Source organism: Colletotrichum fioriniae (genome assembly GCF_027942845.1).
Source record: "Colletotrichum fioriniae strain IMI 355084 chromosome Unknown scaffold_1, whole genome shotgun sequence".
Lineage (NCBI taxonomy): Eukaryota > Fungi > Ascomycota > Sordariomycetes > Glomerellales > Glomerellaceae > Colletotrichum > Colletotrichum fioriniae.
Genome location: NW_027076837.1, coordinates 6575604 through 6602055, shown reverse-complemented (window position 1 = coordinate 6602055; position 26452 = coordinate 6575604). Strand labels below are relative to the sequence as shown.

Genomic DNA, 26452 nt, shown 5'->3' with positions numbered 1-26452 from the left:
GGTTGTAGCGATACAAGTCTGCTGATCGTCTTTTTTGGCCTTCGGATCCCAAGCTTAGGAGGCTTCTTCGACAGCGTGACGCTTTGAAGTCAGTCTTGGAGTAGCGGCGTATGCTTCCATGACGGCCCGAATCCTTGTGCCCCTTTGGTTTACACAGGGGGAATGACCTTGTTCAAGGGACGGTCTTAATAGTGACGACAAAAAACCTCGCCCCTTGGAGATGGACAATCAAACCAGAATGTTCCCCAAAGGACATCACAAAAAAGGCCATAGCATGGGAAAGCAACCACACATGCTGAGCCAAATGCAGCAATTGGCCAAGTCTTCGGGGTCACGAGGCAGGAACCGACCGTACTGAACAGCCTACATATTCAGGATGTCCAGAGCTAGGACCGGCCTGATCATATAAATGTGATATCCAATAGCAGATAGTTGTAAACTCAAAATTTAGCGTTTCACTCTCATACCTATGCCGCACTTGGCTCAAACTCGTACTGAACCATTCACTGAGTACACCAGTGAAGTCAAGGAAACTTCAACGACCTCACTTAAAAGTGAGAAACAAACAAACAAGCCATGCTAACAGAGCCTCTGCAACGAAACTTGAATGCATCTTGTTCATGTGTGCCCATTGAGATTCGAGTCAATTCCGAAAACTAGTAGGACCGGGGTGTAAGTTAGGAGCCACCCTGAGACCGCGATCACAGACGTGGGACCTCAGCTTACTTTCCATTACAGTTTTAGTCCCACCTTCCAAAGAAGCTCAACCTCAACCTTTCGTCCTACACTTACCTCATCATATGACTCAATTCGATCAGGTCGCAACACTGCGAATTTTACCTGAGATGCGGTCAAGGCCCAGACTGGCACTCAGATTTCGATAATAGCAACGGATTTGTGGGCAAGATGCAAGAAGCCATAAGTGATCAGTCGGCGAGACTTGGAAAGGCAGGGGCCGCTGGCGATTGTACCATGGAGGTGGAGGAGGAGGAGGATATCCTACAAGCCGTGCCGGCTCTGGCGATGTTCATTCCTCTAGAAGAGAGCCTCTTCGATCCTTACGACGCTCCGCGTACCGAGATTGAGCGCATCAAGCTCTGCCAAGAGAACCTCGAAAAACACACAGCCGCCGTCGAGCAGAACCTTGTCTTTGTTTATGAGCGAGAGCACAGGCGAATCTTACAGGTAGCGAAACAAGAGGAAGCGGAAAACGGCTTCATTGAGACACCCGCGGGCCTCATGCAAGGCGAGGAAGCACTCATCATGGATTCGGTCCACGCCCCGATACCGCCCGGCGCCGATTACAACGACCGGCACCTGTCCACATACAAGCCTCCCGAGACTCCGCAAGTGATGCCTCCTAGGCCATCAGCACTTCAATGGTCTCTCTACAATGCTGGCCAAGCCGTGGGTCAACTGCACGGATACACCAACCACGCCCAAGAGCTCAAAGAGCCCTATCAAGAGATGTTGAAAGCTGCACTCGCGGCATCGTCTGCCAACCAAGGGCAGGGAGATGAGCCTGCTCGGAGCTAGAAGCGACAGAAGGTAGCTTGAGTAGCAGTCGGCGGAAGGGTCTGAGGAAGACCACAGGTACTGGGGATAGCAGGCAAGACCGTCGGAGACCTAAGGAGGATGGCCGCCCGACGAAATCGCTGTCATTGGGAGATTTCCGGCGTATGACGGCGATATGTCCGCCATGCGATTCGTGTACATCATAAGTGTACATAGACATCACGAGACATTAGTGAAAACGCACATACTATCTGAATCTAAGTCTCATCGTCATCATGATATGTAACGACCGGCGGTAAGAGGCAGCGGTCATTGAAGTAATCTCCCATGCTTCCATAAACGGCGTCAAAAAGCTTCATCTAGGTACACTAGATAGAGGAAGGCTCGATCAAGCATCTTGCGAAGCTCAAGCTCACCTACGATAAGTGTCCATACAATTTAAAGTGAAGAGGAAAAAGAGAAAGAGGCGCTCTGCGACGAAATTTTCCGCAGACTAAATGGTGCTCGGAGTGAATTATTGATGCCTCAGGCGACAGGTAAGCTCCCGGGATGGTCGACCAATCACGGTTGATGTAAATTAATCGCGATTTACGCACTAGCGCCACCAAATCCCCATGGTCCGGGACAGAAGAGCAGTTCCCTCCCGACGTCAACGATTGAATATCAATCCGCCTCTCACCCAAACGCCCTCCCCCGTTTCGTCAGAGTCTCAATCCGTCAAGGCGATACGATGCTGCGGCATTCATTAGCACGTTCGGCTTGGCGGACTGGCAAGCAGGCCGCCAATGCCTCGCGAACTTTTGCTACAACAGCTCGCAGGAATGCCGAAGTCGAACTGACTGTTGGTAAGGATGAACCCGCCCTCGCGAGGGGCTCAATTGGTTTCTATCGAGGTTGCTGACGAGATCTATAGACGGAAAGAAGGTGTCAGTTGAAGGTGAGCTGCAATGTGACCGTGTCCGAGGATTCCTACTCACGATCATCTAGCCGGCTCCGCCCTGATTCAAGCTTGCGAAAAGGCAGGCGTTACAATCCCCAGGTTTGTCCAGCCGTCAACAAACAGTCTGTATGGCATTAACTAACTACTCTACAGATATTGCTACCATGAGTACGACGACCCTTTCGATCGAATCGATGACCGCTGCGAGGGATGACCCCCGACTGACAAATACAACAGAAAGCTTGCGATTGCCGGTAACTGCCGTATGTGCTTGGTCGAAGTTGAGCGTGCACCGAAGCCTGTAGCCTCCTGCGCATGGCCCGTCCAGCCCGGTATGGTCGTCAAGACCAACTCCCCCATCACACACAAGGCCCGCGAGGGTGTCATGGAGTTCCTCCTCGCCAACCATCCTTTGGACTGCCCTATCTGCGACCAGGGTGGTGAGTGCGATCTCCAGGACCAGTCGATGCGATACGGTGGCGACCGTGGCCGCTTCCACGAAATTGGCGGCAAGCGTGCCGTCGAGGACAAGAACATTGGCCCCCTCATCAAGACCTCAATGAACAGATGTATCCACTGCACCAGATGTGTGCGTTTCTCCAACGATATTGCCGGTGCCCCCGAGATGGGTTCTTTCGGCCGTGGCAACGACATTCAGATCGGCACCTACCTTGAGAAGAACCTCGACTCCGAACTTTCCGGCAACGTTATCGACCTGTGCCCCGTTGGTGCCCTTACCTCGAAGCCTTACGCTTTCCGCGCGAGACCTTGGGAACTGAAGCACTCCGAGTCCATCGATGTCCTCGACGGCTTGGGATCCAACATCCGCGTCGACTCCCGTGGCCTCGAGGTTATGCGTATCCTCCCCAGACTCAACGACGACGTCAACGAAGAGTGGATTAACGACAAGACTCGTTTCGCCTGCGACGGATTGAAGACCCAGAGATTGACCATGCCTTTGATCCGCCGTGAGGGCAAGTTCGAGCCCGCCGACTGGGAGCAGGCCCTCATGGAGGTCGCCAACGCCTACCACCACATTCAGCCCAAGGGCAACGAATTCAAGGTTATCGCTGGTGAGCTGACTGAGGTTGAGTCCCTGGTTGCCATGAAGGACCTGGCCAATAAGCTCGGCTCCGAGAACTTGGCCCTCGACATGCCCAACGGAAGCAAGCCCGTCGCCCACGGTGTCGACGTTCGCTCCAACTACTTGTTCAACTCCAGAATCTACGGTATTGAGGAGGCAGATGCCATCCTCATCGTCGGAAGCAACCCCCGCCACGAGGCCGCTGTTCTCAACGCTCGTATCCGCAAGCAATGGCTTCGCTCTGACCTCGAGATCGGTGTCGTTGGCGAGACCTGGGACTCAACCTTCGAGTTTGAGCACCTTGGCCTCGACCACGCCGCCCTGAAGCAGGCTCTTGCCGGACCCTTCGGCAAGAAGCTCCAGGCTGCCAAGCGCCCCATGATCGTTGTTGGCTCCGGTGTCACTGACCACGTTGACGCCAAGGCCTTCTACGAGACCATTGGTGCCTTCGTTGACAAGAACGCTGCCAACTTCATCACCCCCGAGTGGAACGGTTACAACGTCCTCCAGAGAGCCGCTTCCCGCGCCGGTGCCTTTGAGGTCGGCTTCACCACCCCCTCCACTGAGGTTGCTGAGACTGCCCCCAAGTTCGTCTGGCTCCTTGGTGCCGATGAGATCTCTGAGAAGGACATTCCCAAGAACGCTTTCGTCGTCTACCAGGGTCACCACGGTGACCGCGGTGCCCAGATCGCCGACGTTGTTCTTCCCGGTGCTGCCTACACCGAGAAGGCTGGTACCTACATCAACACAGAGGGCCGTGTCCAGATGACCCGTGCCGCCACCTCCCTGCCCGGTGCTTCCCGTACCGACTGGAAGATTGCCCGTGCCATCAGCGAGTTCCTCGGTGCTCCTCTGCCTTACAATGACGTGGCCCAGCTTCGTGACAGAATGGCCGAGATCAGCCCGGCCCTGGCGGCCTACGATGTGGTTGAGCCCGTCGCTCTGCAGCAATTGAGCAAGGTTCAGCTGGTTGACCAGAACAAGGGCTCCAAGGCCAGCGGTACACCTTTGAAGAAGGTTATCGAAAACTTCTACTTCACAGACGTCATCTCAAGAAGGTATGTTGTTCGCAACACATTTTCAAAAACTTTGTCAAACATAGCTAACATGTACATCCAGTTCACCGACAATGGCCCGCTGCTCTGCAGCCAAGGCCAGTGGCAGCCCCAAGACCAACTTCATGGCACCAGGTATGGAGGAGGACAGGCCAATGGGCCAGATTGCGTACGGAGCATGAGGGACAGACTGTACGACTACGACCGTAGAGGGAGGAGGATGAAGATGAAGAAGAAAAGAGAGTTCCTTTGTTTGGGATGGATGCATTGCTTGTATATAATAGCACGCGCGGGTAGAGAGTTGCGGGTAGTTGAAGAAAGTAAATACCTTCATATCTCTTGTGTCTCGTGATACCTGGTCGATGTCATCTCCAACTGGCCGCCTTTAGTCAAGGAGCTTTACGAACCTACTAGGTAGCCAAGTGAGTGACAAGATCAGTTGCCGCTCAATGAAACCTTGCCGCTATTCTTACCAGTACTGTCGCCATCGTAACCCTTCCCCCCCCCTTGAGCCAGTTAAGGTAGCTGATTGTCTATGAGCACGCCTTGGGATTACACCTTGAGAGATGCAGGCGAGGGGTATTAAGGGTAGTGGTAATGACGAAGGTGATCGTACAACTTTCCAACTCTATTAGTTACGCGCCTCGCCTCCACACACGCCTTCTACAAATTCTGGACTTCTCGACATCACGCATAATGATGCAAATAACACAGTCAAACCTGTGGCAAAGCTGCCGCTGCTTTGGCTCCCCGACGCGGGCCATACTACCAGCGATCTTAAGGAGTATCCATCAATCAGCAGCACTACGACAACGGAAGATAAACAAGTCAAGGATTATGGATGAACCGGCCGCATAGCGCAAACTGGCCGAACGTCTGTTCAAAGCAATGGAAACCCGGAAGAGGGAAGAAGACAAATTTCTCCAAGATGTATAGAAGATCATGATGAATCGTCGTCTTCACGATGAGAAGTTGATAGACGCCTTGGGGGCTTTTCATAAAGCAAATCAACCAGTTTGGTGGAGAAAGTACCTTAGATGACGCAGAGAGTTGGTATTTCCTGTTCCCTTGTGGGAGACGATGTTTGCTGACGTTTCCAGATCTTTGTTCCCGCGGCTTTGATCACGCAAAGCTTTCAGTCATGATGGGCTGCCGAAACAATTTTCAGACTGGGCACACATGTCGATATAACGCTTGGGAATGGTAATCATGAACATTTTGGAATTAGTGACAGCACTTAGACATCATCAGGAGGAAATGGATTCCACCTAGTTTATAACCCATTTTTAATCTGAGGCGCCTGGCATTACCATTCAAGATTTACCATCTATGTCCTGGATAACCTACGAGCTACAGCTGCACTGAATAGCCCTCTTCAACTTGGGCACATCTCCAACCCACCGGTCCTCCTCTGCCTTATCACCCTTGTACTCCTGACCGTCAATCTCCTGACCATCCCAGCTCTCCTCAAAGGGGTGCAACGCCATCTGCATGACCCTCCTCAGCACATCCCTCTCGCCGTCCTTCTCGACCCGCTTGATGATCTCGTCAAGCACCCAGCCACGCGGTACAAAGTTGGGGTTCACGGCCTTCATGGCCTTCTCCCGCTCGGCATCCTGACCCTCGTCTTCGCCCCAGTCTTCGACGACGCGAGCGCGCCACTTGTCCAACCAGTTCCCGACGTCAGACCGGCCCTTGGCCTCGCTGCCGGCCGTCGCGCCCTCGGCGTGGAAGAAGCGCGCAGCCGTCTCGCGGCGAGCATCCTCAGTCGCAATGTCCGACAACTTAACGGAGCTGAGGCGCCGGAAGAAGTGGTTGAAATCCAGCTCGTGGGTCTCCATGGTATCCAGCAGCCCGCTAAACAACTCGTCAAAGTCGCTCTCCTTGAAGTTCTTGAGACCAACGCGCAGCGTCATGAGGCGCTTGTACTCGGCCATGAAGAGCGCCTTGTACTCCTCGCCAACCTGCATGATGAGCTTCTCAGCCCGTCCGACGAGAACCTCGGACTCGCTCTCCTCGACACCGTCGTTGACGAACCTATCCTCGTCCACGCCGGCACCCGCGCCGATAAGCTCGCCCAGCGCCTCGCCGAAGCGGACGAGGTTCCACCAGATTATGGTGGGTTGGTTACGGTAGCTGTACCGCAACAGGTGATCGTCGTGATTGGGCGTGTAGGCGGGATCAAAGTTATCCATGAACGCAAAGGGACCGAAGTCGATGCTCAGGCCCGCGATGGAGGTGTTATCCGTGTTCAGCACGCCGTTCATGAAGCCGTACGCCTGCCATTTGGCGACGGTAAGGGCGTTGCGGCGGGCGACTTCGCGGAAGAGACGAGTGAAACGGTTCTCGGCCGCGTCGTCTGGGCCCTGGATTTCTGTTGCCGGGACGCCGCGAGCGGGCTCGTGGAGGGAAGAGTCGGCGGGTTTCTCGGGATTGTCGAGGCGGCCAGGGAGCTTTTCCCAACCGCCGAGAACATCTTCAGCGACGTAGGTTGCCAAAGTACGGAGCATGGCGCGGTCGCCTCTGGCACGGGGGAGATCAAAGTTTCCCAACCGGATCCAGGACTGCGCAAAGCGCAGCACAATCGCACCCGGCTCGACCGTCTCTCTCCTGACCTTGACGTTGGGCAACAGCGTCAGAGACAGCGCGCGCGTGCTGGGGATCCCGAGGGCGTGGAGGGCCTCGGAGACGACGAACTCGCGGATACTCGACCGCAGCACCGCCTTGCCGTCCGCGAAGCGGGAGTACGGGGTAATGCCCGCGCCCTTGAGCTGCAGCTCGTACCGGGTCTTGGTCTCCGGGTTCGTCGTCTCAAACAGCGAGATGGCCCGCCCGTCACCGAGCTGGCCTGCCCACTGCCCGAATTGGAAGCCGCCGTAGCACTGCGCCCAGGGGTACCCGCCCTCGAGCTTCTCCTCGTCCCAGCCGTGTAACCTGTTCCCCGCGACTGTCTGCTTGAAGTCCTCTGTCTCCTCGTCGCCCTGTTTGATTCCGATGTCGCGCATCGCGGCCGGGCTCACGGCGAGGAGCTCCGGGTTCTCGGTGGTCTCGGGGCGGACCCAGGTGAAGGCCGCGTTGCGGACGCCGCGCGGGGCGATTTGGTCGCGCGGGGTCTTGTGGGAGTCGGCCGGCGTCGGGAAGATTGCGTCGGGCGGGAGGGAGGAGGTGTAGGTCCATGTCTTGGGGAGCTCGCCTATCGAGAGGCCTTGGTAGGATGTCGCTGTTGGCTTTGCGCCGTTGGAGAGTTGGGCGGCCATGATGGCCGGGGGTTTGATGATAGCTCTTGGGACGGCTCGACGGGAGAGCAGTCTCGAGAGCATATACGCGGATTTGAGGTTCACTTTGGTGTGAGATACGACGATTAAACAAATCTATTCACACGAAGAGAATGGAGGGGGTATCATTTGCAAGTGTACATGAGAAGTGCTTAGGAAAAAAGTGGTGGAGGGGTCATTCGGTAATGATGATCCGTAGTGTAAGTCAGCAGCACCGAGTCGGCGATGAGGGACTCTCGGAGCTTCAGTGGCGATGCCCCAAAAAATCTACGCTGACTAAAACAAAGATGCGCACCTGGATAGAAAGAACCTCGGCGTCCACATTGACGGTCGCCGATGGCAACAACCACCGATCCCGGAGACAATTAATCATCCAGATAATTCAAATATCTTTATCAACATCTCGAACTTCGAAGTTTTCTTCGGTCCCCGCTCCAAGATCCGAAAGGGTCCAGTGCTCTTAGGATAAGGTACCCAAAGTTCACGGTCCGAGTCCCGGCCGACGCTGCATGTCAAGCCCCCAGGTGGTGCATCACGCAACAGCTCCCATACTGTCGTCACTGTTGGCGTCACTGCGAATGGACGCAGCAGCCCCCAAACTCCTCTCCCCGCCGCCGTCCCAGGAATCCAGCACGCCCTGGCGGACAGCTCCAATTGGGGCAAGTGGGGTGAGGAGAAGGAGGAAGTTCCAGTTCCAGCCCACTGCAGCAGCAGCAAAGTTCCGAAAAAAGCGCCTCCCTTTGACACACCAAGAAAGCAAGCTCACCCCAATTTACCAGTAGATGCACGACTTTCAGTGATGTCAATTGGACGTCTCGGCTCTTGTTGGCCGATGCAGGCGGGGGAAGCATGTTTTCCCTGCGAGTTTGCTATTACCGCATGTCATCGAAACAAACCTCGATGGAGGAGCTGCAAGTCCAGTGCCTTTTGAGTGTCTCGTCCTCGTCCCATCCCATCGTGCTGATAACACAACCGTCACCCCTCACCTCATAGCTCCTCCCTTTTAAGAGACCAGTAGAAAGCCGTCTCGTCGCATTAGAAATACAAACCCCTGGTCCCGGTCCATCAATACCCGTTTGCTCGAAGCTATCCTTCATCTTCTCCTTCCATATACTGTCGTATGTTCTTGACGAGACACTCATCAAGACTCTACTCAAAGCTGCATCCTCGTCCTCCCATATTGCCCCTCATCGCTTCTCAACATCTTCAAAAGCGCACCATGAACTCGATTTTGTCGACCTTCACGCCCGATGCGTCGGGAACTCCTCCCAAGCAGGTGGATTATATTCCATGGCTTACCCTCAACGATGGCAAGATGATCCCTATGGTGAGTGAGAGTTCAAATTTAAAAAGATTCCCGTTCCTGCGGGAAGATCTGCCGCTCGGTAATGCATGTCAGCATCCAGCACCAGATCCTACGGCATTCCAACTCAAATTTGAATAACAAATCGCTGCATCGCGGCCAGCTTACTCCAAGAAACGTCTCATACTGACGTATCCGCAGCTCGGATATGGCCTGGGTACTGCCAACTACAAGGCTGGCGGGGCCAGCTTTGACGAGAAGATCGTCGACAACACCGTCATGGCGATCAAGGCCGGATACCATCATCTCGATGGCGCCGAAGGTACGTGCAATATCACTCACTCACTCACCCATTCTTAGATCACCACTTTTAACAGATTCCACAGTATACGGAAACGAAGAAGAACTCGGCGCAGCCATCAAAAAGGCCGGCGTGCCAAGAGAGAAGCTCTACGTCACCGCCAAAATCAGCGGTACCAAGAAGCAGGACACCGAGGAAGCCTTCGCCACCTCGCTGAAGAAGCTCGACCTCGAGTACGTGGACCTCTACCTCATCCACGCGCCCTTCTTCGCCGACTCGGACGAGGAGCTGCAGCAAAAGTGGGCGGATCTCGAGGCCATCCAGGCCAGCGGCCGCGCCAAGAGCATCGGGCTCTCCAACTTCTTGCAGCCTCAGATCGAGGCCATTTTGAAGACGGCAAAGGTCCAGCCTGCTATTAACCAGATCGAGTTTCACCCTCACCTGCAGCACGGCGATTTGCTGGAATTCCACCGCAAGAACAACATTGCCGTGTCTGTCTACGCTCCGCTGACACCCATTACTTCGGACGTCGACTCGCCCGTCAGGACTATCTGGGCCAACTTGTCCAAGAAGTACGGCGTGAGCGACTCTGTCATTGGACTCCGCTGGTGCATCGATCAGGGTCTGATTGTCATCACCACCTCTTCCAAGGAGGAGAGACTCCAGAGCTACCTGAACCATATCCCCGCCATCAAGCTTACCCCCCGCGAGGTGAGCGAGATTGCCGAGGCTGGCAAGACCAAGCACGTTCGCGGCTTCTGGAAGAACAAGTTCGACGCTGATGATACCCGATGAGAATGACAAAGTTCAGGGTCCGCCACCGCTCACTGTAATCAAGGGCGTATTTAGTAGTGTTAGTTGTAATCAGTAATTACGGAAATCGCCCCGATAGTGATGTCTGTGTGCAAGTCCGACTTCTCACGCCTACAAGGCACATTGGCATGGAATGAACGTTACAAGACTTGATGCGAAGTTATCTTGTTTTATTCGTTTCCGTGTTCGTCAACTCATAATTCATCATCTGACTCCGTCTCGCTGCCAGCGGGCGGCGGGGGTGCTTTGGGAGCTGCTTTCTTTCTTGCAAAAGGCAATTCTCTCTTCGCAGGAGGCGCCTCCTTTTTCGCGGCTGCGGCAGCGGCCTTTTGCTTGGATGGTGGTGATACTTGAGACCGTGTGTGCTTACTGGGCGCTGGTGCTGCCGGTTCTTCGTCGTCATCTTCACTAGCTGTCTCGTCCTCGTCCTCAGTCGTGTCACGCTGTTGATCTGACAGGTCTGCAGCCTGCTCCTTCACCTCATCAACGTCCATTTTGCCATCGCTTTCCTCTGACGAATCAGCATCATCGACAGGTGCGGGAGCGGTCTTCCTCTTGCCCGGCCTCGACTTGGCGGCCGCATGGCCTCTTACCGCGGCCTGGGAGCTCTGCTGTACCTGCGCTAGCTTCTCCGGCTCGACGGATGCAGACGCGAGTAGCTTCTGCTGCTGGCGGATCTTGACCTTCTTCTCATTGAGCAGGTCGCGGAACTTTTCGAGCAATTCCGACTCGTCAGCCTCCTTGGCCGCAACTAGCTCGTCGAGTTGAGCTTTGAGCTCCCGCACAGATTCTTCGAGCTTGCTTGCCTTCGCAGTCGTCGAAGCTAGAGCTTCCATGGCCTCATTGGCTGTCTGCGCCGAGACCGCACACCAGTCGAATAGCTCAATGAGCTCGCGTGGGCTGTGGCTCAACTCGATGGCGCCGAGCCGTTGCTAAATTACCCAGCCCGTCAGCCCAACCCGGCCACCCATCCGGAAGGTAGGTAAAAGGCTGGAACGAAGAAAAACTTACTGTGAACTCATTCCCCTTTTTCCGAATTGTCAGGGTGAGAACTGACTCGTTTTCCACAGAGGCAATTGCCTCAACGCCATCGGCCGGTTCTTGGTGCAAAACCGCAGTCAGGATAGTGATCCATTCTTCCTCAGACACTGGACTGTTCTTGACGCGTAGTGATGCGACTTTGTCGTGACGCACTGCCAGGGAAACCCTACCATTAGCTTTTCCCCCCAAATTTGCGTATAAGATGAGGTGGATGAGTTCGGCGCATGAAACAGGTGTCGGCCAAGACCCCACTCGCCCGGGCCGCGGTGATCGTCGGCCAGGAAGGCGGGATGACGAGCGTTTGGAACTTGGAAGTTGGAAACTCACGAGAAACGGCGTATGGCTCCACGCCATCTGTTCCCACCAACTTGACATCTAGTGCCTTTGACCTAGTGGGCGTGGCCTGGACGATGACAAAAGCGCCTTCACTGTCTGACCGGGGAAATCGGAGAACGTGGCCGGATGCCATGACTAGGTAAACTAAATCGACATAAACTTGATGAGAGAATCGGTTGGTTTGCCCCTTGCGTGCCACGGGAATGAGCTGAAGGTTCGATGTAAGTGGCAGTTGCAACCCGGTGTAAGGTCCGAGAGTTGGTCGGGACTGTAGTCGAAAAGTTTCAGTAAGTGCGTAAGTATTTGGTTCTCAGGGTTGGAATCTAAATTGCAACTACTGTGTCTCGAGGGGAACTCCTGGTTGGATGGAGGTTGAGACAGAGCAGTCCGGGAGAGTGAGACTGAGACTGGATTTCCAAAGTTGGTAGTTTGTTGATTAAATACAGTGAAGTGAGTGTGGCTTCATCTGGACCGTGAGGGTCCTCGAGGGGTCCTGGGGTCGAGAACGCTAGGCAACTATGGCGCTCAGACAGGCAGCAGAAGGGGGACTGAGCAACGCCTCAGGCAGCCTTGGCCTTAAGGCGGTACCTAAGTACGGATACTCGTGCTACTGAGACTTTCGGGAAGGAGGTACGGAGGTCGTGGGAGGGCACGGAGAACGGGAAAGAAAGTAAGGCAAGGAAGGTAGTCAGTCTGCAAGTGTTTTGGTGCTTGTACTTTCCTTACTTTGGGTGAGGTCTGGTGCTGTCAACAAATAAACAGGAAGCTACGGAGACGACGGCTCTGTGTTTGGACCTAAAGGTATTGCCCGTGGGATGAACCGGAGAAGAGAGAGAGAGAGAGAGCAAGCACGATTCAATATTCCTTCGCCCTGGGATCCCATAGACTCTCGATAACTTCTTTTTTTTGCCCTTGATTTAAAAATCGTTAGAAAAGGCAGGCAGCACTAATTATAGCCTAATGCCTCCATTTTCTCCCTGAGCTGCCAGCCTCTCGCTGCTGCATTCGCCGTTGGCTGGGCTCAATTGAAACGACGACGGGTGGGAAGGGCTGTCGCGCCTCCAACGCGTCAGAATCGTGCAAGTGCAACCGTCCCCGCATGCAGATGGTCGTCGTCCAATCAATGTACCATCTGATGTCCCCGCTCAATCACGTGGCTCATCCTGGGAAAAATTATGATTCACTGGAGAGCCCTGGACCCCCGGTCTGTACTTCGTACCTACCCTTCGTGCCTCCCACCTGTTCTTTTCCCCCGTCTGTTGTCCACCCGGAGCATGACTCTGCCTGTCCCGCAGAAAAAGAACGGACCCAGCTTGTCTAGATCGGCTTTTTCTCTCTCTCTCTCTCCCACTCTTTTCCTCTTACCGTCCCTGCCGGCCTTATTATTTACTCCCTTCCTGTTGTCCCAGTACTCAGAGAGACTAGGAAAAGACGATAGTGGATTCTCAATCAAGCTTAAGAAGAAGAAGAAAAGACAAGAGAACCAAACCTAGCGAAAAAGGGGGAAACGTGAGAATCGTATAACACACGCACACCGGCTGTCCCTGCTACGCCCAATTCTGTCACCCTCGTGCCTGCGGAACACCTCACAAGATACGTAGCTCAGTGGGTTTGCCCACACCTGCGCGCAATACCAGCCACCCAGCTGTCCACCACACCACCCACTACGTTGCGCTGTGCTGCACAACGCTCTGCCCACGCACCACTCGTACTGGACCCAGCCCACCATCTGGCCGACCTACCACCTCGCTCTGTTTGCCAGGCCCGATCCATCAACCCCAGCTTCCCAGCCATTTTTGCTACATCTCATCCAACAAGAAGGGCAAATCCAGTCTCTCCCCCCCGACACTCACGACTGCCCTGATCTCATTCTACTCCAGCACAACCCTCGACAAACGTCACGCTCGACATCTTTGGACCCTGTTCCTGTTCCTCTTGCGCAATCACCCCTTACGACGAACTTTCTTTGCATCACCTCCACTTGCTCTGCCTTTGCCTCTGCACCTGTTTGCATCTCTCGCAGTTCAACCTACCAGCAGCCGACAGACACTATTTCCCACACTACCACGCACATTCCCGGAAACGACGATACTTTACTCGACTCAAAACAATCCACGCCGCCATTTCTACGCCCAAACACCACCACGACAAATCTTTTTGCGCCCCCCGCGACGCCTAAATACTGCCAAACAATATCGCTTGCGACCACTATCTCCGCCTCCTCAAGGTTATGCCGGGCCGGGGCTGCTGTTATTGTTGACGATATGATCTTGCAACATTGACAAGCAGAAAAGCGCTGTCGGGAAGTCTTTTGCGATACGACCACGGCCTTCTCGGACCCAATTCAATTCTGCGCTCCCCCAAACAAAGAAACCTACCCAAAACATGGAACCTTTACGCCTCAAGCCACGCCAGCCCGCGGCGGAACCCGACATCGAAGACTGGGACGATGACGATTTCCAAATCGACACCGACGATCTGACATTCCGCACCGCCTCTACCGCTACCACCCTTCCTCCCGCACGACGCGACTCTGCGTCTTCACATGTTTCCCTCCGTTCCGACCTCGAATCTATCCTGGACGAAGAGACCCACGTGCATGTCCCGGGCGACGACGAGAAGTCGACCCTCGACGCCATCGCCGCTGCCACACAGGCCGGCATTCCGATACCCAAAAATGTACCTTCTTCCGCTCTAATGGGCGGTACTATTAAACGACTTGGTGGACGAAAGATCAAGAAGATCATGCAGGACGACTGGGAGGATGATCTGGTTCTTCCAGACTCGGCTCAGGGCCTTCGCATCAAACCTCAGGACGGCTCCAGGTTCCCCGACGCTCTCCGACAAGTCAGCGGCGGCTCGAATCAGACCAGTCCGACCAAAGCTATGAAGACTCCTCCCGCGGTTTCCATGCTGGACCGGAGAGAGTCGACGGAATCAAGGACGAGCACATTATCAGGGGCTCTCAACCTGGAAAAGTTCCGTGACAACGATGACGACGATGACGATTTCTTTGGCGATGGATCAGAAACTATCAAAGTATCAAAGACTCGCCCGCCAAAACCCATTTCACTTATCACCCCACCGACCCCTCAGAAGATTGACAAGCCTTTGGACGATGATTTTGAGAACGACTTCGAATTGCCCTCAGATGGCAAGTTGAGGCTCTCTACTAGAAAGGACATCCCAAAGACGCCGTCGAACCAGGCAGATGATCTGGACTGGGGTGAGGGTAGCCTTGGTACTCGATTCGGAGGCACTCGAAGAGACGCTCGTTCGAATAGGAGCTCGTCTGTCTCCGCCATGAGCCCCAGCGTTTCGAGCTCATTCACCGCGGAGAGCGAAGATGAGACGTTTGATGGCCTCGTACTCCCCAGCGGCCCGGTCAACTTTGGCGAGAGATTGAGCCGTAGGAAACTCAGTCGCTCTCCCGTGCGTCCCGTCGAAGAAGAGCCTCCAAACCTCAAGACTCCTCAACCCCGCGAGCCAGAGCCTGAAGACATGTTTGATGGCCTTGACGTGGGTGATGGCGATGTTTTCAATTCAGGAAAGCTTACTCTCCATCGCAATATTCGTGTCAATGCAAACCGCCCGCCGAGCCCCCAGAGGCCCAAGACTGCAATCTCATTGACCTTCACCAACAAGGCTACTCCGTCACGGCTCCCTCGGCCTAGTCATGAGCGTCATGAGCGAACTCAGTCTGCCTTGGAGCCTGTGTCCGAGAGTGGTGGTCCTATTTTTGCTCGTACGAGAAGATCTCAGTCTCGAATGGGTCACCAGTCTCAGTCTTCCGTCACGAGCATTCATAGCATGCCGACTCCCACAACACCATCCCCTTCGAGCTCCCTGCTTCCATCCACTCCTCGCAGGCGAGAGCTTGGTGCTAGAACCTCGACGACGTCACTGCGTAATGAGCCGACGACCACTAGCACGCAGTTGCTGAGATTTAAGCGATCTCTTCCTGCAATGAGCAGCTCTCACTCACCGGCAAAGACAATGTCCCGGTTTGAACGGCCACCGTCTAGGACAGATGGCCGTCCGCCTTCCTCAATGCGGCCCAAGACTCCTACTGAGAGATCTCGACCCGCTGTGGAAAGCTTCGCTGCCCAGCAACGACGCCCCTTTCTCCCAGCTGGGGCCTCACAATCCCAGTCGCAGCACGTGACTGCGAAAACTTCTCGCAGCTTCCGCCGCCACGATTCCGAGAACGCTCTAGACTTGCGGCCGACCTCGAGGGCGTTTTCCAGGTCGACAATGAGGTCGCCGAGTCCGAAGAGAAATAATCGTCATTCGGACCACATCACCCGCGACGGTTTATCATTCCGTACCCTCACCAAGCCAAACCGAACTCGGAACTTTGGTGATGGGCATGAGCTAGATGGATTCGACGACTTGCCTACTTCAGCCCATTCAGAGGCAAAATTTGTCCGACAACCTGTCAAGGCACCGCTCCGCAACAAGCTCTACCAAAATGTGCTTCCTGATCGGACCACTACGCCCTCCCCGGCTCCTTACTCCCCTGCGAAGGGTGATTACACGCCCCATTTCGCCCGCGATACCCAGGCTAGCCGAATTGCTCGGGAGACCTCGCTTGCTCAACGAGCTCCATCAGGCCCACTGGCGCCTCTCACCTCGTCGCGCGTTTCCCAGCTGTCGTCCAGGAACAATTTCAATCCCGGACTACCCCAGGCGACGGTGCGGTCGAAAAAGAAGAGGAACCTTCCTCAATTGAAGCCTCATCTAATTTCCAACATGAATAAGGACAAGACTCCGCAACGTAAGTGCACTAGCTCAAAGAATTGCATAACGTTATACTAACAACCCTGTAGATCTTCAGGGCATGTTCTACAACCCCGACACCTACCGTTGGGAAGGCAACGAAAATGTCTTGAACGCGTTCGACCCACCCGCATCGTCCCCATCGCCAACATCGATGCCGCCACACGTGGTGCGAGATAAAGAATCTTCCTCTACGCCTCGGCCGGCTCTGATCACGAACATAAGCCACACGAAGGGCGTGCAGGTTGTGGGCGGCATGGTCTTCGACCCACAGAACATGTGCTGGCTCAAGCTCGGTCCGCAGACGAATACCAAGTCTGAGATACCCGACCCCATGGACGGCTTCAATGCTTTGGACGATGATGAGGACGTCTTCAAGGACATTCCCGATCTCGATGACAACCCAGGCGACTCCAAGGAACCCGGTCGCGTCAGCGAAGTCAAGGACGAGTGGCTCGTCGGGGAAGAATTCGATGTCGGTCCTGAGTTCGTCCGGAGACAGCGCGAAGAAGAAGACCGGTGGCGAAAGAAATGCGAGAAGTGGCTCGGTGTCGGTGACCGAGACCGCGAAGCTGCGAGATGGGCGATCCGTGACATCCTACTTCATCAGAGGGCTGCCCAGTAGACCTCACCTCACCAACAGCATTCTACTTTGGGTGGCATATCATGCTTTTTTCTTCATACATAATTATTTTAATACCCCTGGCGTCATGGCGAACGACAGGGTGAGCTACGAACGAGGCGTTTTGGGAGAAGGATTACGACGAACAACATTTACGACGATTCCAGTGACGACTTTCTGGATTCTTCTTGGTGTACAACATACTCCTACAAAAAGTCTTGAATAGGATTCATGACATACGGCTTTTACGACGAAAAGAGGTCTGGCAGAGGAAATGGCACGCCGACTTTATGACAACAGACAGATGATTTGGGATTTGGGACTCGATACCATCCAGACCCGAGCTGGATAAGAGGGTTTATGACCATAGTGGAGGAAAAAAGATTGCTTTGACGTTTGCACTTTTGTACAATGCTTTTTTCATCTTTACGATGCTGTTTGGAGGAGGTTGAGGGTGGTTAGCCTTTCTTCGCCTGCGAAGGTGGTCAAGGATTGGTTGGTGTGTCTGTCATTTATCTTTTTTGATGATGAGAGAGACGTTGATGAAAAGCTCTGCTTAGATTCACTTTTTTTGGCTTCGGCGTATTGGATTAGCAATAACCCAATCTTTTTTTTCTCAATTCTCTTCGTGGCCAGCTGGCTGGATAATTCTTTCTTGACGTGGACGTGAAAGGCTTTTTCCTCATTCGGCGATAGCAAACAACGGTCACAACAGATGACGGCGGCAGCGACGACCCATATTATCAACCTCTTCGCTGTTCAATATTTTCGTTCGATACTTCTTTTTATTTCCCGAAAACCTTTTTGAGCTCCGACTCCCTTTAGTAGTAATAGGTAATTATAATGCAACAACCCTAACAACATCAACAACAACAACAACGCAGGGTTCGTCTTCGACATCGACCCTTGCCAAGATGCTTCTTTGTCTACTACACAAGATACACTTCAAAAGATCCCAACCCTCATATCAGTTCATCCCTTTTTCCTTTTGACATCAATGTCTTTTTTATTTCGCAGACTTCTTCTCCTTCTTTTGCTTGGGGCTCTTGCTCTTGGGGCTCTTTTCCGGCGCGGCCTCGGTGGACGTCACCTTCTTCTGCGCCGGATTCCTCTCGGCCTTCTTCTCCTTGTCGGCCGCGGCGGCCTTTTGCTTGCTCTTGTCCTTCTTCTCGGGCGTCTTCTCGGCCGCGGACTTGTCGGTCTCGGCGGCGCTCTCACTGGTCTCGGCCTCGGAAGCGGAGGCAGCAGACGCAGAAGCAGTAGACTCCTTCTTGGCGTCGGAGGCGGCCTTCTTCGCCTTGGCGGAGAGGGCGTTGGGGTCGAGACCGCGTCTGCGCATGGCGTTGCGCTTGGCCTTGAGGACGTACTCTTCGTCCTCGTCATCGTCGAAGCCACCGAAATCGTCGTCCGTCTTGCCGCCGGCGTTGGACTCGTCGTCGGTGGTGATGGGGGTCTTGTCGACGACCTCGCCGATGGTGGAGGCGGAGCGGTCGCGTTCGGCCTTTGCGGGGGTGGGGCCAATCTTTTGGAATTTGGCGACGAAGAAGCCGTCGACGTTGTAGGTGTGCGGGTAGTAGCGGCGGGTGAGCTTGAGGGAGGGGTCGAATTTCTTGCCCATGTAGGAGGTGAAGCCCTCGCGGCCGAAGGGGAGATTGGTGTCGACGAGCTTGACGTTGGGACGGCGGGAGAGGGCGTATGCTACGACGGATTCGCTGTGGGTTTGTTAGTATTACTTGGACAGCATCGTAAAAGGTGTGGGTGAGCTTACTTCTCCTCGACTGTGACGGAACACGTAGAGTAGACAATGTAACCGCCCGTCTTGCTGTGGTGGTTGACAGAGTCAATGGCGGCGAGGATAAGCTGCTTCTGCATGTGCGGCAGCAGCATGAAATCCCTCTCCGTCTTGTTGGTCTTGACGCTGGCATCCTTTGCAATGACACCGGTACCGGAGCAAGGGGCATCGAGCAGGACGCGGTCGAAACCGCCCATGGGCTTGGGGAACTCTCTAGCGTCGTAGTTGGAGACGACGACGTTGCGGGCGCCGAGGCGGTGAATGTTACCAATGAGACCCTTGGCACGCTGCTTGCTGGGATCGTTGGCGACGATGACACCCGTGTTCTTCATCATGGCGGCCATGTGCGTCGTCTTACCACCGGGGGCGGCGGCCATATCCAGCACGCGCTCGTTCTCCTGCGGCTCGAGGGCCATGACGGGCAAGAAAGACGAAGCGGCCTGGAGGATGTAGTAGCCGGCCAGGTACTCGGGCGTGGCACCGAGGGGCACATTGCTCTCAAAGATCTGGAGGCCGACCTTGGACCACTTGCCGACGGGCTCGAGGGTGACGCCGCGGCCGATGAGGGCCTGGGCGAGGTCTCTGCGGTGGGTGCGGAGGGTGTTTGTGCGGATGACGACGGGGCGGGCCGACTCGTTGGCCTCGAAGAAGGCGAACGCCTCGCGAGGGGAGAAGAGGGAGAAGAGCTTCTCGGCGAGGTACTCGGAGTAGCCGTAGTAGGCGCAAATGTCCTTGATGAGCTGGGAGACGTACTCTGTGCGGGAGCGGCCGTCCTCGTGGAGCTTTGCAAAGTCGTCGAGCACTCTAATGTTTTCCGTGATTCTCGTTCTCAGGAGCTGCAGGTCGGGCGCGAGGAGCGTCTTGGTCTTGGCGGCGAGCTCGTCGTCCGAGTCGTCTTCGAGGATGTGCGGCTTGTCGCCGTCAATGTTGGTTTGCATGCCCATCTCCTCGAGTTCGGCCTGCGCGTCGGCGTCCTCCTCGGCCTGCTTCTGGTCGAGTCTCCGTGCGAGACCCTCAATGTTGGCCTTTGTGAGCATCTCCTCGCCGTCCGAGTCGTCTTCGTCCTCTGAGAACATGTGCTTTCCACCGCCACCACGCTCCTCTTCTGAATCGTAGACGGAATCGTCGTCAGAACCATCTATGAAGTCGTCTCCCAGCTTCTCCGCGGCCTCCAGGTCGGAGAACTCGTCAACCTCGTCATCATCGTCGCTCATGTCGGAAGGGGCACCAGCAAAGTCGCCGGCATCGTCGTCGTCTGACATTTCTTCGTCCGAGTCGACGGGCTGGGGAGCCTTCTTTCCTCTGCCGTTGGCGGCCTTGGGCGCAGGCTTTCCAGCCTTGACGCCGTTGCTCTTCTTCGCATCCTGCTTCTTCGCTGCGGCGGCATTGGCTTTGGGCGCCGCTCCTCTTCTCCTCCTCTTGACCTCGGGGGCCTCGACGGGTTCGACTGGCAGACCGGCCTTGCGCTTCAACTTTGCGAAATGCGCCTCGGACAAGGGTTCGGGCGCACCCTGCTTCTTCATACGGTTTCCGACACCCATTTTGATCAATCAATTCGTATCGAAACTTGGGTATTTGGGGTGGGGGGAAAAGGGTATCGAAGAAGTAGAAAATTCGAGATATACGGTACCGCCTGGTTCAAAGTCGGTCGCCGCTACACTGCTCAGAAGAAAAAAAAAGTTCCTGCACTTGGATCAGAAGCGGTCCCCCCACCGAAACTTTTTCCTATCGCGCACTGACCAGCACCGATAAGATTGGGCGATAAAGCCACGCCGCCCAGACGACCGGTCGAAGCTCCACACTCCAGCTCAGTCCGCCCCGCCATCCCTCTTCAGTGCGTCAACTCTACCTGAGCAGAGCGGGCAGCACACCAGAACACCGGACGAAGTCATTTCCAACGCCTTACCCTCCAGCCGATCATCTAGTAATTAAGCCTTCGCCGACAGTCCTCCACTATATCTCACCCAACCTATAGCTCCTAAACTCAAACCAACGACTTTAGCAACGCCGACCAGGCAAACTTCCCGAAAGCGCGCCACATAGCTTAACAAATCGCAATCATGGCTGAAGTCGTATTCGCAAGACAGTTCCTGGCGACCTTGGAGTCGCGCCCGGCGAAGCTGTCCGCCGACCATGTCGAGGACCCCAAGAACTTCCCGGCTCGCCCTCCCGTAAGCCTTATCCCTACCAGTGAAGCGTTTGTAGCTATGGATAGCTAACACCTTGAAGTACATCCTGCCCAAGATGCCCAAGGCCATGAGCAAGCCCTCGAACCTTGCGCCAGGCCAGGAGCGTAGTGTCAACGTCACCCTCAAGTCCCTGCGCAACCCTCCCCTGGATATCAAGCTGTCCTCCCAGTCGCTCAACACCTCCATCCTCGATATCAAGACGGCGGTCGAGGCGGAGTCACGGATACCTGTGGACAAGATGAAGCTGCTGTTCAACAAGAAGCCGGTGCCAGACAGCAAGGTGCTGAAGGACTTGCTTACGGATGGTCAGGCATCACTCGAGTTCTCCGTCATGGTTATTGGAGGAGCTGCTGCAGTCAAGCCTGAGCCTAGCGCTGCGGTTGCGCCCAATACTACAGAGGAGGACATTGGAGAGGCGGCATTGGACACGGACGAATTCTGGAGCGATCTCAAGGGCTTCTTGTTGCAGAGGCTCAAGCACGAGCAAAAGGCAGAGGAGCTATCAGGGCTGTGGCGCTCAACCTGGCAGGCGCAGAAGAAGTCATAACGCAGGAATTCACAAAGCACAAGACTTGAGCATATGTAATGGTCTAATAAAGAAGTGATTTCGTCGTCGTCATTTGGGCAACAACAAGAATGCTCTGCATTCCGGTATGAGATGTTTTCCTATGGCACTGGGTTGATATAACCAGGCGGGCAGTTCAAATCTGGAAATTTACTTGTCACGCCCCAAAAAAGAAACTCGGAGTGGGAAAAAGGTCTGGGTCCCGAAATCGCCAAGGGGGAGAAAGTGGCCCTCCATATTCATCGTAAACTCTCCATGATCGTCGTCAATCGTCCCGGAAGACTGCAGCCGCCAAAGTGTATGCTCCGTCTCACCGCGTAAGGAAGGGTATGGGTGTGTTTGAGGGGAAAGAGACATTTAACCAGCCATGCCCTTGCTGACGGTCTTGAGAATGGAGTCGTACTCGATGTCGTCGGCATCGTTGGCCTGGAGCTCGGTCGCAATACCAGTGAGCGAGCGCTTCAGGGCCTCCTTGGAGGAGGCGTAAACCATCTTGGCCTTTGGGGCAGGTTAGCGACAAATTCGATTGAGCTTTGCGAGGGTGGCTGCTACTAACCATGACACCGGCATCATCGGGGGACCAGGCGAGGAAGGTGATCTTGTTGCTGTTGGGGTATTAGCTGCAGGTTCCAGGTTCGGCGAATGCGGGGCAACGTACCGCTCACCCTCGCCAGAGGCAAGGCTGTACTCGAAGTCGTAGACGGCGTAGCGGGGGCCCTTGCCAACAGCACCCTGATGCATTGTTAGCATTGTCTTTGAACTGCAGCATTGTGTCGCGGGAAGCAGAGAAACATACGCTCTTGGACTTGGTCTGGGCGTTGATCAGCTTCTCGCGGAAGTTGTCATAGTCCTTATCGGCCGAGGCCTCCTCGACGACGATCTCCTTGTTGTCGTCCGAGAGCTTGTAGATGATGTACTTGTACTTCTTGGAGAGCTTGAGCTCGTTGTAGGCCGTTATGCACTCCTGAGAGACTTGCGCTCTGGTGGGGAAAATCGGGTTAGCATGCGCCGCCTTGCTGAGGTGGTAGATGGAGCCAGCTTGTCCTGCTCCCCGCCGGGATCGTCATTGAACGAGCGGTAGAGTCGCCCATCAGATGGTTCGTCGGCGCAGAGGTGTGAGGCTCTTCGGAAGAGGGGAATACGAACCCGGATTGAGACTGCGATTGAGATTAGCATGGTGTTTTGGTAGACGGCTGATCCTTGGAAGCTTTTAGTTACTCACCATGATGCTGGTCTATGGCGGGGGTGTGGCTAGGAGAAGAGGCGGGAAAGTGGGCTGAGAGCAGATTAGCAACTAGGAAACCAAAGGGAAATTGAATGATTTAAAACTGTTTGTCGTGCAAAGCAGAATGGAAAATGGGGTGCCTACTTCGAAATCGAGTGGTTCGGCCGGGAGATTTGCTGCACGGAGGGTGGTGGCAGAAAAAGAGGCAACAGCTTGCTTTCGGGTGATGAGGTATCTTGGACAGGAACGGAGGAGTTGGGTCACAGTGGAGGGGAAGCGGGCGAGAAAAACACCCGCATGGTGGGGTTGTTGTCCAGGTGAGATTGGAGCACGTGACTATCTGCGTCAGCCACAGGAGGTTGACGAATCCCACCCCAGGCGGCAGTCAACAGACAGGGCCTGAACTTGGAATCTCTTGTTGGGGGGACAGCCCATTACAAGGGGCGACAAGCTTCTGGTTGCTTGGTTAAAATAAACACAGGAAGTCATCACTAAAAACACATGATGGGTGCCTGTTTACGTGACGTGGACCGGGCTGCACTTTCCGGTTGCCTACCTTACTTGTCAGCATGAAGAAGCCAAGGAACTCTACCACTAAAAAGTAGCGGCCGTCTCACTGGCCCAATTCTTCAAGCTGTCACTGAGCTGTCAACTAACTACAAATCGATGTCAACACACCGTGCACAGCTCCAGTCCAGTCAATGCATGCATTCGTTCTTTGCTTTGTTGTTCTTTAACTCATTTTGCTTTCTTTCTTCATCTTACATAACTTGCTAGTGCTATTGTACAATACAGAGCTCTCAAGTCCCCTCAGGGATACTGCTGCGTAAAAGGGGGAAAGAGGGGAGATTAGTACAAATGGCCGCAGTTATACATCCTTTTTAATAGTAACACCAGTGCCCATGCCCCTCGCCCAGTTGACTTTTTTTAATACAAGAAGACATTTTGATCATGGATCATGTTTTTACATCATACCACCCATGCCTCCCATTCCGCCCATACCACCCATGCCGCCCATAGGAGGAGGTCCCTTCTCTTCGGGAGCCTCAACAATGGCGACCTCGGTGGTACCGAGCAGGGAAGCGACACCGCTGGCATCAACCAGACCGGTGCGGACGACCTTGAAGGGGTCGAGGATACCGGCGGCAATCATGTCGACGTACTCGCCCTTGGAGGAGTCGAAGCCCTTGTTGAACTCGCTGGCGAACTCATCGGTGAGCTTACCGACAATGACGGAGCCCTCAAGGCCAGCGTTCTCGACGATGGCACGAGCAGGGCGGGTGATGGCGTTCTTGACGATGGTAACACCAAGCTGCTGGTCGAAGTTGGCGGTCTTGACGTCCTTAAGAGCAAGGGCGGAAGCCTTGATAAGGGCGGTACCACCACCGGGCAGGATACCCTCCTCAACGGCAGCGCGGGTGGCGTTCAGGGCATCGACGAAGCGGTCCTTCTTCTCGCCGACCTCAACCTCGGAGGAGCCACCGACCTTGATGACGGCAACACCACCAGAGAGCTTGGCAAGACGCTCCTGGAGCTTCTCCTTCTCGTACTCGGAGGTAGTGGGGTCGTTCATGACGCCACGGATCTGCTCGCAGCGCTGAGAGATGGCGTCCTTGGCGCCCTCACCGTTCAGGAAGATGGTGTCCTCCTTGGTGATAGTGATGGAGCCGGTGGAGCCGAGCATGTCGGGGGTGGCCTTCTCAAGCTTGATGTCAAGCTCCTCGCTGAAGACGGTACCGTTGGTGAGGACAGCCAAGTCACCAAGAATGGACTTGCGGTTGTCACCGAAGCCGGGAGCCTTAACGGCAGCAACCTGGAGTTGGCCACGGAGCTTGTTGAGAATGCAGACGGCGAGAGCCTCACCCTCAATGTCCTCGGCAATGATGACGAGAGGACGTCTCAGCTGGGTGGAGGCCTCAAGAGCGGGAATGATGTCCTGAACGGCAGAGATCTTCTTCTCGGAGAGGAGGATCAGGGGCTTCTCGAACTCGACCTTCTGGGACTTGGCGTCGGTGATGAAGTAGGGAGAGACGAAGCCGCGGTCGAAGCGCATACCCTCGGTAACCTCGAGCTCGTCGACCAGAGTCTTGCCCTCCTTGACGGTGATAACACCCTCCTTGCCGACCTTCTCCATGGCCTTGGCAATCAGGTTGCCGACCTCCTGGTCACCGTTGGCGGAGATGGTGGCGACCTGGGCAACCTCCTCGCTGGTGGAAATATCTCTCTTGTTCTTCTGGAGGAAGGCGACGACCTCATCGACGGCAGCCTGGATACCACGGCGCAGGTCCATGGGGTTGCAGCCAGCGGCGACGTTCTTGACGGTCTCGGAGAAGATGGAACGGGCGAGGACAGTGGCAGTGGTGGTACCGTCACCGGCGGTCTCGTTGGTCTTGGAGGCGACGTCCTGGATGAGGCGGGCACCGAGGTTCTCGAACTTGTCCTTAAGGGTAATTGCCTTCGCGACAGTTACACCATCTATCAACCAGTCAGCTTTTTGATGGAACCTAAATCAATTGCATGTTTCCTTACCCTTTGTGATCTTGGGAGAGCCATAGCTTGACTCAATGAGGACGTTGCGACCCTTGGGGCCAAGTGTTGTCGCGACGGCCTTGGCCAGAGTATCGGCACCAGCGAGCAGAGCGGCACGGCCCTCAACACCGAACTTCAGCTCCTGTAGACTGAGTTAGCATCCTGAAGCTGATGGCATCGCCAATGGTTCGTGACGTGTCGACTAACCTTGTGGGCAAAGCGAAGCTGCTGTCCCAGGCCGGCACCGGCACGGAACTTGCTGGGAGCAGCAGAGAGGACGGAAGCTCTCGCGCGGGAAGAAAGAGCGCGCTGCATCTTGAATCTTATTATGAGGGTATCTAGGTAAGAAAGAAGAAATACAGAACTAAGGATTGAAGGTGTCGCCGGGTTTGAATCACACGTGTCGCTCCAAGGAGATGAAGTAAAAAGTTGCAGTGAGTGATAGAATTGGAGAAGCTTCCTGTCGCCGGCTCCAAAAATTTATCTCGGACCTTCGGCTAAACGAGGTCCCTTCTGGAGCGCCAGTACCAAAAGGGAATAGCGCAATTGTGGGTGCATTTCTACCGTCTTCCAATGGCATCTGTCTCCATTCTCAGCATCCGCACATGGTATCCCCTAGTGACCATTGCCGAATATTGACATGGGTTCGACCATCGGAGAACATCGGCGGACGATCGACTATTATGGGCTTCTCCTGAGCAACTGCACCAAACGGTTTACCTAATACGAAGCAATAAGGATACATAGCATGAACCCCGACGTCGTAGCAGATCAGCAAACATTGGATGGCACTTTAAGCAAGTCACGAGAACTGCCATCCGAGCAATGCGTTAGCCGCATGCGAGTTACACCTAGATTTAACGGTGCAACGTTTCAAACAAGCTTCTTTTCTTAGTCTTTTCATAGGTGCGCATGCCTCGACTTTATTGCAGCAACTCACTGTACTTGAAACATCAAGAAACGGAGCGACGGCGCCGTGGCGCCGTGATGCAACCCCTAACCTCTTGGCCGCGCTATCGCAAGGATGAGGATGCTACTACAAGGGAGTTAGAGGGCCTGCTGCGCGAGACCGAGTTAGAATAGGCACG

General features: G+C 54.8%; 10 protein-coding genes across 10 annotated transcripts; 5 read left to right on the top strand and 5 right to left on the bottom strand.

Moving 5' to 3' along the window:
• Positions 1–845: 845 nt before the first annotated feature.
• N0V96_001705 (uncharacterized protein) lies at positions 846–1536 on the top strand (the record flags this gene model as incomplete). The annotated part of the gene is made up of 2 exons (XM_053192929.2): positions 846–850; positions 888–1536. The coding sequence occupies 2 exons, from the start codon at positions 846–848 to the stop codon at positions 1534–1536; spliced, it is 654 nt and encodes a 217-aa protein (XP_053049460.2).
• Positions 1537–2245: 709 nt separating this feature from the next.
• Positions 2246–4776, top strand: NdufS1 (ndufs1 NADH-ubiquinone oxidoreductase subunit; the record flags this gene model as incomplete). The annotated part of the gene is made up of 6 exons (XM_053192928.1): positions 2246–2360; positions 2429–2452; positions 2503–2554; positions 2609–2623; positions 2693–4597; positions 4659–4776. The coding sequence occupies 6 exons, from the start codon at positions 2246–2248 to the stop codon at positions 4774–4776; spliced, it is 2229 nt and encodes a 742-aa protein (XP_053049459.1).
• Positions 4777–5937: 1161 nt separating this feature from the next.
• On the bottom strand, positions 5938–7851 carry N0V96_001703 (uncharacterized protein; the record flags this gene model as incomplete). The annotated part of the gene is made up of 1 exon (XM_053192927.2): positions 5938–7851. One exon carries the CDS (start codon positions 7849–7851, stop codon positions 5938–5940), a length of 1914 nt encoding a protein of 637 aa, XP_053049458.2.
• A 1237-nt stretch (positions 7852–9088) lies between these two features.
• N0V96_001702 (uncharacterized protein) lies at positions 9089–10268 on the top strand (the record flags this gene model as incomplete). Its single annotated transcript, XM_053192926.2, has 3 exons — positions 9089–9196; positions 9374–9494; positions 9559–10268. The coding sequence occupies 3 exons, from the start codon at positions 9089–9091 to the stop codon at positions 10266–10268; spliced, it is 939 nt and encodes a 312-aa protein (XP_053049457.2).
• A 212-nt stretch (positions 10269–10480) lies between these two features.
• Positions 10481–11377, bottom strand: N0V96_001701 (uncharacterized protein; the record flags this gene model as incomplete). The annotated part of the gene is made up of 2 exons (XM_065756299.1): positions 10481–11186; positions 11373–11377. 2 exons carry the CDS (start codon positions 11375–11377, stop codon positions 10481–10483), a joined length of 711 nt encoding a protein of 236 aa, XP_065615539.1.
• A 2671-nt stretch (positions 11378–14048) lies between these two features.
• Positions 14049–17067, top strand: N0V96_001700 (uncharacterized protein; the record flags this gene model as incomplete). The annotated part of the gene is made up of 2 exons (XM_053192923.2): positions 14049–16440; positions 16493–17067. 2 exons carry the CDS (start codon positions 14049–14051, stop codon positions 17065–17067), a joined length of 2967 nt encoding a protein of 988 aa, XP_053049454.2.
• Positions 17068–18070: 1003 nt separating this feature from the next.
• On the bottom strand, positions 18071–20397 carry NOP2 (rRNA (cytosine-C5-)-methyltransferase nop2; the record flags this gene model as incomplete). Its single annotated transcript, XM_053192922.2, has 2 exons — positions 18071–18776; positions 18833–20397. The coding sequence occupies 2 exons, from the start codon at positions 20395–20397 to the stop codon at positions 18071–18073; spliced, it is 2271 nt and encodes a 756-aa protein (XP_053049453.2).
• Positions 20398–20916: 519 nt separating this feature from the next.
• N0V96_001698 (uncharacterized protein) lies at positions 20917–21592 on the top strand (the record flags this gene model as incomplete). Its single annotated transcript, XM_053192921.2, has 2 exons — positions 20917–21027; positions 21086–21592. 2 exons carry the CDS (start codon positions 20917–20919, stop codon positions 21590–21592), a joined length of 618 nt encoding a protein of 205 aa, XP_053049452.2.
• A 375-nt stretch (positions 21593–21967) lies between these two features.
• Positions 21968–22835, bottom strand: COF1 (cofilin; the record flags this gene model as incomplete). Its single annotated transcript, XM_053192920.2, has 6 exons — positions 21968–22108; positions 22167–22215; positions 22269–22342; positions 22407–22590; positions 22757–22767; positions 22833–22835. The coding sequence occupies 6 exons, from the start codon at positions 22833–22835 to the stop codon at positions 21968–21970; spliced, it is 462 nt and encodes a 153-aa protein (XP_053049451.1).
• Positions 22836–23799: 964 nt separating this feature from the next.
• HSP60 (chaperonin) lies at positions 23800–25679 on the bottom strand (the record flags this gene model as incomplete). Its single annotated transcript, XM_053192919.2, has 3 exons — positions 23800–25310; positions 25365–25506; positions 25572–25679. The coding sequence occupies 3 exons, from the start codon at positions 25677–25679 to the stop codon at positions 23800–23802; spliced, it is 1761 nt and encodes a 586-aa protein (XP_053049450.1).
• Between the last annotated feature and the right edge of the window lie 773 nt (positions 25680–26452).